General features: G+C 43.4%; 1 protein-coding gene across 2 annotated transcripts; it reads right to left on the bottom strand.

The window, feature by feature from the left end:
• Window positions 1-987: 987 nt before the first annotated feature.
• On the bottom strand, window positions 988-18,690 carry PDCD6 (programmed cell death 6). 2 transcript variants are annotated; one of them, XM_077810853.1, is made up of 6 exons: window positions 18,533-18,690; window positions 12,828-12,889; window positions 7,715-7,759; window positions 5,782-5,940; window positions 3,303-3,412; window positions 988-1,533 (listed from the first exon to the last, which is right to left on the bottom strand). In XM_077810853.1, exons 1-6 carry the CDS (start codon window positions 18,619-18,621, stop codon window positions 1,435-1,437), a joined length of 564 nt encoding a protein of 187 aa, XP_077666979.1. In that variant the 5' UTR covers window positions 18,622-18,690; the 3' UTR covers window positions 988-1,434. The 2 variants fall into 2 exon arrangements, with proteins under 2 accessions (XP_077666979.1, XP_077666980.1); XM_077810854.1 differs by having other exon boundaries at window positions 5,788-5,940.
• Between the last annotated feature and the right edge of the window lie 72 nt (window positions 18,691-18,762).

Raw genomic sequence — 18,762 nt, 5'->3', positions numbered from 1 at the left:
ACAAAGGGAAAGGATTGGACAGAAAGACAGAGGAGGTCTGTTACTACTTGATGTGCCACCAGCACAGGAACAGCTGGTGCTGGCCTTGCCTTCCTTGGTACAGAACTCAATTGATAATCCAGGGCCAGAACAGACGGTATGGGATCTCTAACTTCCATGTGTGATACCAGGGAGCAGTTGACAGACCAGCTCCATCCCATGCACCAGTATTCACATGCCGGTCTGTGCTCCTCCTGCAGGAGACAGGCAACCTGGAGCAGCCACGATTGGTGTTCTGTACCTTCTCCTCAGCAAACTCAACAGGCAGCAACTTCTCCATCTCTTCAGAGAGCTGCCAGCTCCAAGATGCAAAATGGCAGCACTCTCTGAACCTGAAGGCAACTTCCAAAAGAGTTTGGGAAATGCTGGCTTATTTTATACCTCAAGGTAAGTCATACAGAGGCACTGCTGGTAGCTGTGACTCAGATTAAGGGTGGTGGAGAAAGAACTGAGGCAGGGCAGGGGAGGTTTGGTCTCACAGCGCTCGTTTACTGCTACTGGCGGTGCGAGACAGGGAGGGTGCATGTGTGACCCGACCAGGCACTGCTGTCTGAATTCTCCCACCAGGGGTGCAGAATCACCTGAAGTGGAGCACTTACAGGGACATCACTCAAAGAAGTATCTGCACTTAGCTAAGAACTCAACAAAAGAAAACTGAGCTGGAACTAAATGGGTCAGGCATAACAGGGAGCAGAGAGCAGAAGTTAAAAGGAGGCTCCAAGTCTCACCCATCCATGATGAGTAAAGAACTAAGTGTATGGACAATTGTTGGCTATTGAGCCTGGCAGGAAGACAAGCCTGCCCCTGCTGCTGATAAGGCCATTGAATGGCTCAGCACACCTGAGGTTTAAGTTCAGACATCATGAAGCACAAGATTCAAAGAGCAGGGATCTATCAGAGCTGCCTTTGGAGAAACATCCTTATGCACAAAAACTGGACAGGATAGTGTGACTGTCTAATGTCTTTACTGTTTTAAATTCTGTATTAAAAATTAATACATTAAATCCTTATAAAAAAGTAAGGCACGTGCAAACCACGTTGTGCAACTTCTGTCAGACCTTTACATCCCTTTTAATTAACAAGCATTATTACTTTAATTTGGCATTTCTAAAAAAATATTTTTTCCCCATGCATGATAATCTGGAAAAAAGTGTTTAGCACTGACATCACAAACAATTCTAAATTTTGCACTAAGGGGTGATATGGCCATTGTTGCTATAGTAATACAACATAAAAGCTGAGCAGCTTGAGTACAAACATTCTGAAGCTGGTGATATCACAATGTAAGAGAATGAAACAAGTTATATCCATTTTAGTCATATTCAGTAAGTGACAAGATTTGGCAACTCCAGTCTTTGTATCGCTAATGGTCAATCTCATTTGCACTGGTCACTGTCATACAATGCTGAAGACCATGGAAAGGTATTGTTCATAAGACACTTGAATCCAGCCATCCTGATCAGTATCATAACGCCTGAATATGTCAGTCAGCCTCTGGAAAGAAACAGAAAGCGTTCAGATGAATGTAAACTGAGGTTTTTGGGATGCATTTCCAGCAAGAACAAATTCATGAGCTTTCCCTGGGGTGATTGTTTGGAAATTTAGATTCCATGACTAAGATAAAAGGTGGTTCTCTTTGTTCTTACCTGGTGGATGAATAAGCTTCCCCCTCACCACCTCCCTGTGACATACCATGTCTTGAATTACATCTTTTATATATAATATGTAGCCTTTGAATTGTATACGTTCTGTTTAGCATCCAGCTCAATGTTTGTTAGCACATGACTGCCAAGAAATTTAGGGGGCAAAATTACTTCCCCATTGGACAGATAAGATTCGCAAGCTGGTTCAACAAGAACCTTTGTATGTTTGAAAAGCAAACCTTGCTATCTGTTATAAACTTGATGGGTCATGTGCTGCATCATACTTGCATGTAAATAACCATGCATAGTTATAGTGTTGTATAAAAATAAAGAGGCCTAGTATAAAAATACTATGGAAACAAGTTACCACTTTAATAACTTCACTATAACCAGCGACTATGCCTGTCAATCATTAAACATCTCTACTATATTAAACCAGAGTTTGGAATTACAATGCATAAGGCTGTGGGTGCTGATTAACATTACAAATGTTTGTAGGAAACTACTGATGTTTCTGCAGTGGGAAGACAGAACCACCAACAGTACAGAGCTAAGGAGATGACCCACAAAAAACAAAATGGAAATACTACTTGTCACTCTCTCCCTTTTCTGCATGCTGCACATTTGTCCACACCTTGTGGAATAAACACTGGCAGTAAGGAACATCACTCAGAATGCTGCAAAACTTTAGACAGTTTGTTGTTTTAGCACCACCGTGTCTCACTGAATCCTCCAGATTGTTTTCTGAGTACCATGGTAACAGAGGAACGCTGAGAGCTTTTCAGTGAGAGATCGTTTAGCCCTGCAGTGTAGGCTAAAATGAAAAATCTGTAATGCTGACTGAATGACAAACTCAGCTCTGAATTAAGCTTTAAAATACAATTCTCTATCGAGGAGTGGCTACAAAAAGATGATGGCTTCTTATACAATTCATGTGCATAGTCAGTTATAGGCAGTTATAGTCAGCAAAATCTTTTATCTGAACAGATGTATTTCTATTGGGCTTGCAGAGCCAATAAAATTATGCAAGAACTGAAATATAAGAATTAGATTCTAGTCAGCAGGACAAATTCTATTTTAGTTACACCCTGTGCACCCCAAAAGACAACACTGGGGTTGCATGAATGTAAGCTAAGGCAGAATCTGGATTGCATAGTCTTCATTGCCATGAGCCACAAGACAAGAATTCAGCTTGGCTTTCAAAGGCCAGAATGAGTTTGCAAAGCCAGCAGAAAGTTTGTTTAAAAAAAAAGGGGGGGGGGATTGAAGGGGAGACCAGCTTTTCTCTAGAAGGCAAACATGGAATCTCTCGCTCAGTGATACTAAGTCACTTCTCAGACAAGAGCCACTCTAAAATAGGGAAGCACTTAGACATTGAGGTCTGTCATTTTGTACTTATTTGTACTATAGTAATACCAAGAGGCCTCAAAGCACTTCACAGCTCAAGATTGAGCTTTAGGATTTTTCAAGGCTGATCAACACACAGGTGTATATAAGCACAGCATTCCTAGGAGGTAGTATGTTAGTCATGTCAAATTAAATTCCTGATCCACCACATGCTTCAACTCCTGTACAAATCATGGCTTCCTATTTTGATATTAGATGTATTTCTTCTATTACCTGCAACACAACACAGCACTGAATGAAGTCATCAAAAGCAATTTGTCCTCTTCCTTGTCTGTCAAATTTCCGAACAAGGATATCATAGAATTGATCAGAGAGTCGATATCCTTAGAAGAAAAAAGATTACAAGTTTTACATGACCAAAGCTGGGTAGTTTATATAAGAGCATTATAACACACAAAAGCAAATGTGCGTAAGTTACGTTGCAACAAACAGGCAAGAGTCATTAAGTAAAAGTTGTAGAACAGTAATCAAACTTAAATGGATATTACAATATATTCATCTACTGAAGAAAATGCTCCAACAAAATAGAAGCAATATAAAAAACATGTGATGATTAAGAACATGACAAAAGAATGAATTGCAAACTCGATGAAATGAAATACTACAACGAATTTTAAATGATTATGCTGTTAGAAGGGAAATTAAAACAAGCGTTTAGGGCTGTGCTCAATATATTTTGTAATTAAACATTTTAATATCCTTTTTCATTGAAGTCAATTGAACAACTTGTTATCCGCTGCATCAAAAGAGAATGTAACTGTGCCGTAACAGGATGGCACAAGCTGTTTTTTCCAAATGCCATTTTCTGTTGAAGTCACAACTTCCAATTACTGCTAGGTGATACAAATGCCATGATGGAGCAACCAGGAAGACTAGGAGTTTTGCTAATTACACAGTGAATTATTTTCAACCAATATTTTGTTGTTTGAAACACTCCACACACCTCATCTTTTTTTAACAAAGCTCACTAAGAGTAAGCTTAGCATGTGAAAATGTTAATACTTCATGCTTATATTAACACCTTTTATCACAGGGTCTGAACAGTGTTTTTAGAAAGGTGGGCAAATTATTATCCCATTTTACAGATGAGGAAATGGGGATAACATTAAGAGGGTTTGAGAGGAACTACTTAAATATTCTGAGGTCTTATGTCAAGTAAACAAGAGACCCTCTGGAGCACTTCTAGCAGAAGCTGTCAGGCACAGAGAAAAGCTCTGGAACATGTTCTACTAGCAGTCTACCAGAATACAATGGACGAAGGGATACAGTCAGTTGTGTACAGTAAGACTCTCATAAGATCCCTTTGGCCATGTGGAAATTTGAGTTTACTGGACCTGTCACAGCTGCACCTACTGTAGGTTTTCAGAAGATATAGGGGGTACCCATTTGATAGTTTCTGCACAGCTGCTTGAAAAGGGATGGTTAGAACTGGCTTATCTTTAAAATTCATGAGGATTATTCATTCTCCTCTGAAAAAGAGGCAGTGAAGAAAGCGTTAGCAATTCAGACACTTTGGCTGTTTTACCTGCTATATTTACAGTTAACAAATCAGGAGGAATTATCAAAAGGAGGGTTCAGAGCCTCTACAGTTTTTATCTGAAAATAGATAAAAATTAAAAGCTTCCTCATCTCAGCATTTGTAGGGCCTGATCTAAAGCCCAGTGAAGCCAGTGGGTGACTTCCCATTGACTTCAGTGGGCTCTAGATCATGCCCACATACTAAGGGGAGGTGTAGTAGACGACCATTAAAACAATCTTAAGGTTGTTCTATTTCAGAAAATTTCACCCTTTCCACAGGAGTGGAGGGGAGGGAGAAGAGGGATAACTCTTCCCCTTCCTCCTTTACTCCCACTCCCGCTTAGCTAGCCTATAAGCTGCGTTACACACTAGCCTAACTTTTAGCAGTTCTGAGGTATATATAATGATGTGGCAATTTGAAGAACTAACTGTTTTAGAGCATTGGTTCTAAGCAGATTTGATTCACATTTTTAAAAGAATTCAAGTTACCAAACAATGTGACTTCTCCATAGCAGAATGAGAGTCTTAATTTTGTTTTCAGCAGGTTACATATGTAATATTAACTTTACATATAAAGGTTAAGAACTTCTCATCAAAGCAGGATTTGTAGAATACAATTCAAAAGTTACTTAATATAGTTGAATACTGACAACTATCACTAAAAATGTACAGGTGCCTCAAGTGTCCCTGCGAAGGGAAACAGATTTATGCATTTCTCCAACAACTTTTTCCTTGTAGGTAATTAAATTTATTCCTTAAAGTTCTGGGAAAATTCTACAGCCTGTAAATGCTTTATGATCAATGGCACAGTGAGCCACTAATTAAAACATTTATAACTGAAATGTTGGTAAGACTTTTAGGGTGTTTAATAAAGTATGAATTTAAAGAGTCACACCAAGTTTGCATACATTGATTCCCATTAATTATTTTTCAATTTTATTCAACAAAAGAGTTCAGATGATCTGTAAGCTGCTCATGGCACAGATGTCAGTCTTTTGTGAAGTGCCACATACATCCAAATGAGAAATAGCCACATTCCACCTCAATTATTGCTTACAATTGATTATTCCATTGTGTCACAACTGCGAAGTGGCACAGCCTTAAAGATATTTATTTTAATTCTGGACAAAACCAGCCATTATATAGCAAACTATAACTATAAAAAAAATATTACCAAAACCTGTTAGTGCTTGCTTTAGTTCATTTTTATCAATCATTCCAGAATTATCTCTATCATACGTTCGAAAAACATTCTGCCAATCTGAGATATACTTCCAGACTCCAGTGAATTCATTGAAGTTCACGCCACCTTTGTTCTCTCTGTCAAACATGGCTGAAACAACATAATTGAAGGATTAATACATAAGAAACTATACTAAAGTCTTCAGTAAGATTTTGCCATCTTTAATAAGAGCTTGGTTGGACTGGCTGATGAGGTGGTAAACAAATGAACCGGAGGAGGATGTGTGAAAATAGTGCTGACCTGAAGTAAAAGTAGAAGAGTCCAGGAAAGCAGATAGGAGAGGAAGTGGTGAAATGGCAAAGGAGGATAGGAAAGAACAAAGGAAGTAACTGAAGAAGGCAACATGGAAGAGCAATTGTGTGACAGTGAAGTCTCCTAGCGATCAAATGGATCAGTAGCAGATTAGCATGAAGGTTTTGCTCTTCTGGAAGGAATTGCAAATCAGAAGGGGATAGAAAACCCCCCAAAGGATTCTTTAGCATTCAATCAGTCTCACTGCAAATTTCTATGACTTGTTACAACTATTTTATTTATTTATTACAATATAAGTTGGGCCCTACCAAATTCACGGTCCATTTTGCTCAATTTCACAGTCATTGGGTTTTAAAAATTGTAAATTGCTATTTAACTCTGAAATTTCAGTGTTGTAATTATAGGGATTCTGACCCCAAAAGAAGTTGGGGTGGGTGGGTTGCAAGGCTACTGGGTGGGGAGAGAGGAGGTTATGGTACTACTACTCTTACTTCTGCACTGATGCTGGCGGGGTGCTGCCTTCAGAGCTGGGCAGCCGGAGAGGGTGGCTGTTGGCCAAGTGCCCAGCTCTGAAGGCAGCACAGAAGCAAGGGTGACAATTACTGTGACCCCCTAAAATAATGTTGTGATCCCCTTGTAACTCCCTTTTGGGTCAGGACCCTCCCAGTTTGAGAAACGCTGGTCTACCCTGTGAAATCTGTACAGAACAGGGTAAAATCCTCAAGAGACCAGATTTCATGGTCTGTGATGGGTTTTTCATGGCTGTGAATTTGGTAGGGCCCTAAATATAAAATGGCACCAGACTTGAGATTCAATTTGAGCTATATACTTGAACAGATGTGAGTAAATAATTATGAATACATTGTTTATAAGCTGTGTGAGGGAGGAACAGAGACATTTTTAAAGTTCCATTTGTTTGTCTCTTGCTATACCACTAACTTGCTACCAGCTTCTTTTGCATTGCTGAGAATTACTCCAATACCTGTCAGATGGTTTCTGCTTTTCCTCCTCCGTTTTGGTCTTTTTTTTAGGTTAACATAAAATCAGTTTTTCTGCTTGATATTTGTAATTAGAACAAAGGCTTTAAAATTGTTCCCAGTGACTTACTGGTATTAAACATGAAGACAGTGCTACTGTCAAAAATTGGTGACTTTTTTTCCCTATGTTTCTGACACATGCCATTTTCTCAGCTGTCTTGTAATCTTCCCTAACAGTTGCTCGGGCAACCGTGTGTGTGTGTGTGTGTGTGTGTGCACACACATACACACAGAGAAAATATACTAATGACTACAGGTTTTCAAAACAGAGGAGGTGTCACTAGGTCTTTGGACTATTTCTTCCTAATGAATAGCTTTTTTGGAACAGGGTTACCGGAAGGGAGAACTGAAGCTTGTATTAATGATGTTCACAGTGTTACACAAAGCTGCTGCAAAGATCAGCTATAAAGAATATATTATACATTGTACCATGTACTTTCAGTTTACTGTTAATCTAAAATGATGTAACTAAGTGCTGCAGCATGTGAAAACCTTAGCCATCAGCTACAGGAGATAATAAAAATGTTATTTAAAAGACATACCCTGAATATGTAACATTGTACAATTATACTTACACAGAATTGACCTGACAGTTGCTGGATTAAATGGAGTCCATGTTCCTGAAACAGACAGAAAAGCAGTATGGTGAAGCTTAAATAGGAAAAATAACCATAACACAAAAAAACCCACCATACCCCAGATGACAGCCTAGCTAGAAAGTTCAGAGGTAGATCTCGTGGAGGCAATACACAAAATAATACGGCTGTTTCTCAGTGGTATCTAAGGCCTCGTCTTCACGTATGGTGCAGCTGTAGCGCTTTACAGAAGATGCTACTATGCCAACAGGAGAGCTCTCCCATCAAGATAGCACTGTCTACGTGGGGGGTTAGGTTGCTATAATGACATCATCCACACTCCTGAGTGATGTAGTTATATCAATATAGGTCTCAAGTGTACACTTAGTGGCCTTAGTTTCAGGCAGACCCAACATTTTACAACTTCTGCACATTAACAGGAAAGTAACTCATTCTGCAGGTTGTTGAGACACTACTGCATGGATCAGGAAGGAATTTTTTTTCTCCCTTGTTACACAAGTGAGGAGGGAGCATATAAAGAAGAGGACAATATTTGTGTCTCTTCATTTGAGGTACTGGCAATATAAAATCTGGATTTACCATCTCATCCATTACATTAAATACTACATGCATATAATTAAACATTTAAAAGAAGAATGTTCAATGGAATCCTTTGTGAAATACAAAACTAATAGGGATTTTAGTCTGAAGTGCTTTGCTTTTATTTTACAGAAAAGTCAATAGTTCTTTATCCAGTCCAGAACTTTATCCAGAACTTTTAGGGCTGGCATTAGAATTCAAACTTTAGATTGTGTATAGTGTTAGAATAAGACCTTTGATAACATTTGACCCAAGCATGCACAGAAGCTGTGATTTTTTTTTTAAAAAAAAACCTCTGTTTTCTTCACCAAATTTACTGCATTACTCCTCATGGAAGCCAGTGTCAGTGTTTCAAGTTTTATAGGTTTCAGAGTAGCAGCCGTTTTTTTTCCACTGAATGCATCTGATGAAGTGACCTGTAGCTCACGAAAGCTTATGCTCAAATAAATTGGTTAGTCTCTAAGGTGCCACAAGTACGCCTTTTCTTTTTTCAAGTTTTATAATTATCCACAGTCACTTGATAAATTGCCCTGTTCTGTTCATGCCCTCTAAGCATCTGGCACCAAGTACTGTCAGAAGGTAGGCTGTGGCGCTAGATCAGAGGTGGGCAAACTATGGCCTGCGGGCTGGATCCGGCCCCTCAGGGCTTTGGATCTGGCCAGCGGGATTGCCACCCCCATGGTGCCAAGGGCCCCACGCTGCTCCAGGAAGCGGCCAGAACCACATCCCTGCAGCCCCTCCGGAGGGGGTGGGGCAAAGAGCTCAGTGCGCTGCCCTTGCCTGAGGGTACCTCCCCCGAAGCTCCCACTGGCCGCGGTTCCCCATTCCTGGAGCCTGCCCTGGCCCCGGTGCACACTGTTGCCACCCCGGAGCTGCTCCAGGTAAGTGGAGCTGGGCTGGAGCTCGCACCCCAACCCCCTCCTGCAGCCAACTCCCTGCCCTGAGCCCCTGCCTGCATCCCAACCCTCCGCCCTGAGCCCTTTGCCTGCACCCCTCCTCCACCCCAACCCCCTTCCCTGAGCCCCTCATACATCCTACACCCCTCCTCTGCCCCAACCTGCACACCACACCCCCTTTCCCACACCCCACACTCCCTCCCACACCCCACACTCCCTGCCCTGGCCCTGCAAGCTATTTCCCCACCCAGGGGAAATAGGTTTTATAGGTTTCAGAGTAGCAGTTTGCCCACCCCTGGGTTAGCTGGACCATTGGTCTTAACCCGTATGGCCGTTCTTATGAATGGCTGTTGGGATGATGTAAATCACAGTGATGAGTTCAAGAAAAAGAACCAAAAAAAACCCACTGGGTTATTTTTCTTGGGGGAGTTGTTTTCACCATCCACCTGCTTTTGAACAGCGGTGACAACCATTGGTGCTGTCTGCAGATTTGGATGTCAGTATGGCATTGGTTCACGTTTGGAAGGTCAGCCTCATAATTGAGCTTATCACTGGTAATGAATGAAAATGGGCCACAAAGCATATTGAAAACCTAAATTCTACAAAAATAATGGCTTAGGCCTCTGCTCTCCATGGAAGTCTCCTATTTGCTGGCAGTACATAGGCTTTTCACTGTTGTCACAAAGTCACCGGCGCAATGCTCTGGAACTAGTCCACATGAAGTCAGCCAGGATTCTCGGAGAGCATGCCTCCTCTCTCTGAGCATACTGCTGCCAAGGCAAGAAGCTTACATAGCTTCGACCTTACTGGGCCTGACCTCAGAGCATTCAGCATCCCCTTCCACACCATGCGCTTCCTGCGGCGAGTCCGCCCGGGCGGGACTCCTGGGGAAGCCAGAGATCCCTGCACCCCAACTCTGCAGTCAGCTGTGACTCTCAGCTAGCATGCAGAACAGAAGGTTTATTAGTTGACAGGAATACAGTGTAGAACAGAGCTTACTGGCACAGAACTTAGTGACTTTTAGCCAAGTCCATCTTGGAATCCCAGGCCAGATGTCCTGGACTCCCCCCGCCAGTCCCCACAAGCAGACTGCCCAGTTTCCAGCGACCTGACCTCAGACCTCCCCCGTTGCTCCTCTTCCTAGTCTTTGTCTTGCTTCCCGGGGCAAAGAGTCACCTGGTTGTACCCCCCTCCTGGGTCTCAGGTTACAAAGGGCACCGGCCATAGCATACGTGCAGGCAGCTGGAGCAGCCTCACCTGCCCCAGAGGGTCTCAGCCAAAGTCTCACATCTTATTCCTACCACCAAGACACTGCTGCAGCACACAGGGAAACTGAGGCATATGCAGTAGTGATGCAAAACAGTAACACTCACATAGGCTCACATACAACATAAAGGAAAATACCCACTTCGTCACAACTGTCTGTTCAAGAAACTACAAATACACCCGCTTCTATAATAAGTTCATACTAAAAGAGAACTATTGCCCTGCCAATTACAGTGGCCACTGTTAAGTTGCAAGATTTGCCACCTCCCATGTCTCTTTTGCACAAAGATTCTCTCAGGATGAAGTGTGACCTGCTTGAATTCTTTCCAGTATTGTAAGTAGAAATGCCTTGGCAAATTGATAGAACTGTTTAGTGTGTACGGGCCAGCTGATACAGCCAATAGGGGTTTAAAAAAATAAAAATAAAAATAAAAGCTTTCAAGCAGCTTGCAGGCATTTCACTCCAAAAGTCTGGATCTTAATGTTTCTAGTATCTATGTCAATCTTTAGAATATTTCTCCTTTACAAAGTTAAAAGGGATGTGATAAGAACATCTATGTTCTTACTATGCACATTAGAAACTACAGTAAATTTATATACAACCATCTAGAAGCCTAGAAAAGAATGGGTGGAATCACTGGTGAATGGAAAGAGAGAAGGAGCTTGTGTGGAATCAACTGCCATTATATCCTGGGAGAAGGGAGTAGGTGGAATTGAGAATGGTTGGGGTGCTTGGTTTGTTAGAATACAAAAACTTATGGAATGTGGGCAAGATATCTGTTAATGCATTTATATAAACAGCCTAGCTCATCTGTTTTTCAGTCTTCCCAGTGTTCAATTCCTAAGTGGTGATTCCTTATAACTATATATAATGTTCAAACTGCTAACCAATACTGTGAACAGTCAAGGAAGAAAGGCATATAGAAATTATGGCAGTTGTGTAACAACACTGAAGTGGGTCACAGAGAAAAAAAGGTTAATTTGAGGAATTTAAAGTAGAAAGGCTGGCAAAGACAGGTTTCCAAAATTATTGTAAACAAATTGTGAACAAAAACATCGACCCAAATTTCTTCAGTTTCTCTATTTTTGCCACAATTTTAAAGTTTCACCCTTTCAAGCAGGCTATTCTAGTTACTGGGTAAAAAAATGTGTGATACAATGAGTAGATCCTACTATCCCAGGTAAACAACTAATTTATTTTGCTGTTAGTCAGAAGACTAATAGCATTTTGTACTCCACAGTAAGTTCTGTTTCCTAGGTATATTCCAAGTCAGATGATTAGTAATAAAAATATTTTGTTCCTGATAGCACTGCAACCCAATGTCACTTCGCCTCACCTTCATCACAGACCCCTTGTGCAGAAAGGGTGACAGAATTAAACTTTGCAGGTATCCCACATGAAAGGAAAAGGGAATGCAATAGCTACCCAACACGAGCCTCTCAGGTGTTCCAGAAAAAGGCATGAAATTACCAGAAAAAACTGCCCACTGTAGTTAGACATCAAAGATGTATGAACAGCACCTCGTAGTCAACTGTAACTAAGACTTGTCTACACTTGAAATGCTACAGTGGGACCGGAAGAGCAGCTCTGTGTGGCCTGAAAGCTTGTCTCTCCCACCAGCAAAAGTTGGTCCAATAAAAGATATTGCCTCACCCACCTTATGACAGACTAAATAAATGAAGCACTAATTTGTGAAGCACTAATGAGAACACTTTACCACCTCCATCCTTCTGTAATATCCAGTTATTTCTGTCTCTATTAAAAACCATCACTGACCATTATACCTCTTACCATCCTAATTTCCCGCACCACGGTATGCAACAAAGATTACATGTGCAGCAAGACAGGTTGGAAGTGCTCCTGTAAAATTTTCCTGGATTATACACTGGTCCTGGTTAAAAAAAAAATGAAGGGCACATTGAGAAGCGATGAGTAATATGGATCATAATTACACCCTAATTTCTGTGAAAACGAGGACAGCTGGAAGATGCTCTACTTAATGCTTTCTCTCTCCAGAATAAACAATCCAATGCAGAGAAACTGACAACTGGAGCTGAGCTAAGAGAGAACGTTTAAAAAAAAATCCAGTTCTTCTTTAAGGTCTGAAAAAAGAAACCTTCTGCAGCTATGAATTATACATCTTATCTGTCTCCGATTTTTGTTTTGCTCCCTTTTTTATTCACTTCTTGCTCAGTCTTCCACTGCAGAATTGCTCCCTGTTATATGTTAAGATTTTCAGTTTCCTTTTGTACTTCTTAGAAGAGATCTACATCGTGTAACCAAAGGGGGAATAAGAAATGCATATGCTAAATTTATAAGAAGCTATTTTTTTCCCCTTAGTCACACTTACCGTTGGATAATGCCTGCTGAAGTTCACTGTCAGATATTACTCCACTCCTGTCTTTATCAACCCTGAAAACAAATACAAACTTTAAAGATTTCACCTTAAAATGTGTAACTTAAAAAAACTGTTTTAAATGAGAGAATTATTTCAGTAATAGTTTGAAAACTGTTTTTAATCAGAAAAAATTAAAAAATGAGAACATTTATACTAGTTAAAGCCCAGATTCAGGAAAAAAAACAAATAAAAACAATCCAAACAACCAAACAAAAACCCTTAAGCCTTGTCTACATTCCAGTTTTGTTGACGGAAGTCAGGTTTCGTTGGCAAAACAGTGGAGGTGCACACTCTTCAATGCTGCTTCCACCAACAAAACTCTCCTGCTTTGCCAGCGAAATAAAACCACCTTGACGAGAAGCGTAGAGCTTTTTGCAGTGAAATTATATTGACAAAAAGTGTCAGCGTGGACACTGTGGTTGATTGTATTGGTATAAATGACATCCAGGCGGTGTCCCAAAATGCCCCATCCTGACTGCTCTAGTCAGCAGTTCAAACCCCGCTGCTCTGCAACCAGGTACACAGGCATCCGCCCCTCTCCCTTTACAGGCCCAGGAATTTTTGAAATTCTGCTTTGTTTGCTCGGTGTGGAGAGCTCATATCACATCTTCCATCGGACCATGGCGGCTCCATGAACCAAATAGTGTCCCACTTGAAGCACTCCGAGCTGTTGGATCTGCTGAGTATATGGGGACGGGAGGTTGTGCAGTCCCAGCTCCACTCCAGCAAACATCAAGGAGCTGAAGCAGGCGTACCAGAAGGCAAGAGAGGCAAACCATTGCTCTGCTGCTGAAGACCAGCTGCTTCTATAAGGAGCTGGATGCCACCCTCAGCTGTGAGCCCATCTCCATGAACCCCATGGATACTTCCACGGGGCTGGAGACCGTGAAATCAACCCTGAGGACAAAGTAGTGGACAAGGAGGTTGAGTTGGAGGACAAGACGGGACAAGGTTGTCCAGGACCTCATCTTGACCCCAGAGGGTTTGAGCCAGTCCCAGCACTCTGTCTCTAGACTGCACGATACAGGAGAAGGGAGCTCTGGTAAGCGATGTTTTTGAGTTGATGCTGCTCAGTTATATGAGGTAGAGCTGTTCTTTGCTTTGTTATATTCTAGAATTGGGTAAAGGGATAGAAATGTACACAACTAGTTGTGTTTGCGTGTGCTTCACATTCACCTGTGCAGCTAAGCAGTGCTGCGGAACAGTGTGTTGTTGTTGCACACTAGGATTTCACAGGAATCCTCCATAGAGATCTCTAAGAAACTTTCCTGGAGGTACTCGCCAATCCTCTGCTGAAGGTTCCTTAGCAGAGCTGTTTTGTTCCTTCCCCCATTGGCACAGGAAGGTTTCCTACAATTGGCAGTCACTTGTGCAGGGACCCAAAGCGGCATACAGGTAAGCAGCCTAGGGACCCAGTCTGAAGCTGCATGCATCCAGGAGATGCACCCTTTCATCCTTGCTTATCCTCAGGAGTGAGATATCTGCTACAATGACCCCTGCCTGTTGAAAGTGGTGGCAGAATTTACAATTTTGTCCCCAATCACCTGCAGTGAACCCCTTAAAAAACCACCTAAACCCATTGCCCTATCTTGAGCCCCTCCCCGGGCTGAACTAATCATGGTTAAGGCATTAGCTGAGCTCTGTGCTTGCCAAGAGAAAATGAGAAACAGATTCGTATGTAAAAAGAGCTGTATTTTACTAGCATGATTCAATGTCATGAGTGTACTAACAATCATGATTCTGTTTCTTGTGCTTCTGCGGATGTGACCTTCAGGGTGGAGCGCTTCCACCAGATACGGAAGCGACTGAGGAAGAGCAAGGAGGACATGTTTCGAGATGTGCTCCAATCCTTGGAGGACGATAAACAAGAACGCAGGGTGTGGAGAGAGACTTTAAAAGAAAATTATAAAATAGACAGGCAGGATAAAAAGGGGAGTCAGTACCAAATTTTAGTAGATCAGGAGTGGATGATAAAAAATGATGGAGGACCAAACAGAGATGTTGGAAGTCCCTAATCATGCCGCAGGCAGAATTCATGTGTGCTCTCCCCCACTACAGCCAATACAGAACTGCTTGCCCTGCTCTCCCCAAACTCCTCCCATATATTCCTTCCAATCTCCTAACACATCTTGATACCCTATTCACTCTACCTCTACTTGACAGCTTCCAAAATGATAGCTGGACTTGCACTCAGCTCTGAGAGACCACCCTGCCCTTCATTGTCATCTCCCTTCCCATCAAGTGTTTTGTGTATGTTGCTTATTTATATATAACAAAAACAAAAATTATCTGAAAGATCACCAGCCTTTATTTGTCTCCCACACACAGTGGTTGCTACTGAAATTAATACACAGTGGCAACTGGATCATTTGCAAAGTACAAATCACAGTCAGGAATCATTAAGTTATCACCTTGCATGACAATTTTAAAGCATGGCAGAGAGCTGTACAGAAAGAGATATTAGTGGTGCTAATTGTCAAAATGGTGTCTCAAGGCCTTCCTGATTCGAATAGTACCCTGTTGTGTCCCTCTAGTAGCCCTGGTATATGGCTGCTCAAAATCAGCTGCTAGGTGATCTGCCTCTGCATTCCACACCGCATAGGGAAACTTTGGACCCTTAGTCTCACAAATATTATGGAGTGCACAGCAGGCTGCTAGGACCATGGGAATATCTTCCTCATTTAGGTCTAATCTGCCATTAAAAGCACACTGGCGCTGCCTTTATCTGCCAAATGCAGATACCATTCTGTGGTCATTATTCACCTCCTCAGCCTATTGTTGAAGTGCTCCTTGCTGCTGTCCAGGTTTCCCATATAAGGCTTCATAAGCCATAGGTGTAAGGGGCAGGCTGGGTCTCCCAGAATCACTATGGACATTTCAACATCCCCCACTGGAATGTTCTGGTCTGGAAAGAAAGTTCCTCCTTGCAGCTTTCCATACAGCAGTGGTTCTCAACCAGCCCCGTGGGGGTCCACCAAGTAGGTTTCAGGGGGTCCACCAAGCAGGGCCAGCATTAGACTTGCTGGGGCCCAGTGCAGAAAGCCACCTGGGGCTGAAGCCAAAGCCGCAGCAACTTAGCTTTGTGGGATCCCCTGCCCAGGACCCCACGCCACAATTGCCTTGCTTGCTACCCCCAATGCCTGCCCTGGCTTTTATATGCAGAAAAACAGTTGTGGCACAAGTGGGCTGTGGAGTTTTTAATAGCACATTGGGGGGGGCCCTCAAAAAAAAAAAAAAAAAAAGGTTGAGAACCCCTGCTACACAGGCCAGTGTTCCTGAAGATGCATGTGTCATATACCTTCCCGGACCACCGTGTGTTGATGTCAGTGAAACGCCCATGGTGATCCACAGGCGCCTGCAATACCATAGAGAAGCACCCCTTTCTATTAATGTACTCCACTGCAAGACAGTCCGGGTGAAAATCGGGATATGCGTGCCATCTACTGCCCTGCTGCAGTTACGGAATCCAATTGCTGCAAAGCTACCCACTATTTCATGCATATTTCCAAGAGTCAAAGTCCTTCGTAGCAGGAAGAGACTAATGGCCCTGCACACTTGCCTTAACGCAGCCCCAATGGTGTACTTCCCGACGGCAAACTGATTTGCAACTGACTGGTAGAAGTCTGGAGTTGCCAGCTTCCACACAGCAATTGCCACGTGCTTCTCCACCAAGAGGGCGGCTCTCATTTTGATGTCCTTTTGCTACACCGCTGGGGTGAGCTCTGCACACAGTTCCAGAAAGATGGCTTTCCACATCTGAAAGTTCTGCATCCACTGCTCGTCATCCCAGACCTGCATATCAGTGTGATCCCATCACTCATTGCTTGCTTCCTGAGCCCAAAAGCAAGGGTCCACCATGTGCTGCTGCTCCATGAATGCCAAAAGTACGCTGGTGTTGTTTCTTTCTAGGGCATGCAGCAGGTCAGGCAACTCTGATCCCTGTTCAGATTGGGTGCTCATGACAGACTGCATGACCAACCACGATGTGTTCACAACAGTGGAGAGCGGTGCAGGATCCATCTTTTCAGACAGAGATGGCAGCCATACAGCGAACACAGGTCATTGAAAAATGCCACAAAACACAGTTGGAAGCCCATGGAATGATGGGATTGAAAACACTGTATTGTGGGACACTGAGCCTGTAACCATGATGCACTGCGATACACTCTGCCTTCCCACAACTCCTAGCTACAGAAAGTGATGAGTTGCACAGTGGGATAGCTACCCAGTTTACTTCATCCACTGTTGATGATAGAGCACCAACTGTGGATGCGCTCCGCCAACGGAAGGAGTGTCGGGTGAACATGCACAAGTTATGTAATTATACCACTCTTTGATCGTCGGCATAACTTGCTCAACAAAACTCTGAAGTGTAAACAAGGCCTTACGCACATGCTTAACTTGACTGGCATGCACAGTCCCACTGAAGTCAGAGAGACTACTCGCAGTAATATAATTAAGCATATTTAAGTATCTGTAGAATTGGGGCCTTTTTAAAAGTTGTTTTTTTTATCCTGCCTGCTAAAATAAGACATCTTGTCTTCTCTAAAGCCATTCATTACAAAGCTTATCATGCAAATATTTTACAGGTATCACAAATATAATCCTTTTAACTGGTGATAAAAAGTATCAAGGGCCACAGGAATAGGAAAAATAATCATGAATAGAAATGAATATATGTATAGTTATGAATGAATCGTCAAAGACGCTGGGAAGCCACCAAAAAACCCCCAAACAATTTGAGTATATGCTACAGAAAACAATCAACTCAATAATATGATATTTAAAATGAGTGTGAAAACCTGCGCAATGAACATTGAACTAATGGAAAAGAAAAGGCAGGGAATAGATGAAAGAAACCCATATTATTAAAACCAAGCAGATAGAGCACTACAAATACTGAGAGTGACCTTTGGAGAAAAAATAATCAGTAAGGGATAATCACCAAATCACAGGTTTTGGCATACAACACGAAGTATTAGCTATTAATGCCTATATGAGAGACATCTTAGAAGAGCACAGTGCATGATGCTCATCAAGCGCTCCAATAAGAGCGCAATAGAGCGGGGAAACCTACAGTCTGTTTCAGGGTTGCTTTCCCTACCCCCAAAAAGAGGATCAGGCCCCACGTTTATTTTGTCCCGCAGTGTCCCCAGGAGCTGCAAGTAGCGCTGCGCCCAGTACGTGCTCAGCCGCCCTCAGAGCCGGCGGCTCCGAAGGGACTTCACACACCTCCCAGCCTCAGTGCTGACACGGGAGGGGCTGCTCTTCAGGCCTGTCTGCACACCCCCCTCAACCAGGCCAGTGCGGCTAGACCGGAACGGCCCGGCGCGGACAGGTTGGGCCGCTCTCCGTCCCAGAAGGGGCTATTCCCACACTGCCCCGGGTGCAGCCACCTCCACCCCGGGGCCGGGCTGGAGGAACTGACTCACCGATCGCGGTGCTGCACCGGGCCAGACGCGGCCTTTGAAGAGGGAGGGGGCGGCGAGGCTCAGCTGGGTGGGGACCCACAGCTGGGTGGGGACCCGCGGTGGGAGCCGGGCGGGGTAACCCGGCGGCTCCGGGCAGGCTGAGGGGAAGGGGGCCCCAGGGTGTTTGCCGCTGGCGGGGACACCCGAGTAACGGCAGCCACATCCCCTCGGCGCGGGGGCTCTCACCTCTGGAACACGCCCCACAGGAAGTTGGGCTCCTGCATACCCGGGGCGCCGGGCCCCGCGCCGGGCCGATACTGATACCCTGCTGCCATCGCCCTCCCGCGCCACACAACCCTGCTCGCTCGCAACAGCGACCCAGCTCCGCAACGGTCACGAGACCGCGAACTCTTACCTCACTTCCGCTTCCTGCCCATCTACGGCGCAGCGTCCCTGCGGGGGATCACATGACTGAC

This window comes from Eretmochelys imbricata, chromosome 2 (genome assembly GCF_965152235.1).
Source record: "Eretmochelys imbricata isolate rEreImb1 chromosome 2, rEreImb1.hap1, whole genome shotgun sequence".
In the NCBI taxonomy this organism is placed as follows: Eukaryota; Metazoa; Chordata; order Testudines; family Cheloniidae; genus Eretmochelys; species Eretmochelys imbricata.
The sequence above is the reverse complement of the archived record's forward strand: the minus strand, read 5'-3'. Positions and strand labels throughout refer to the sequence as shown.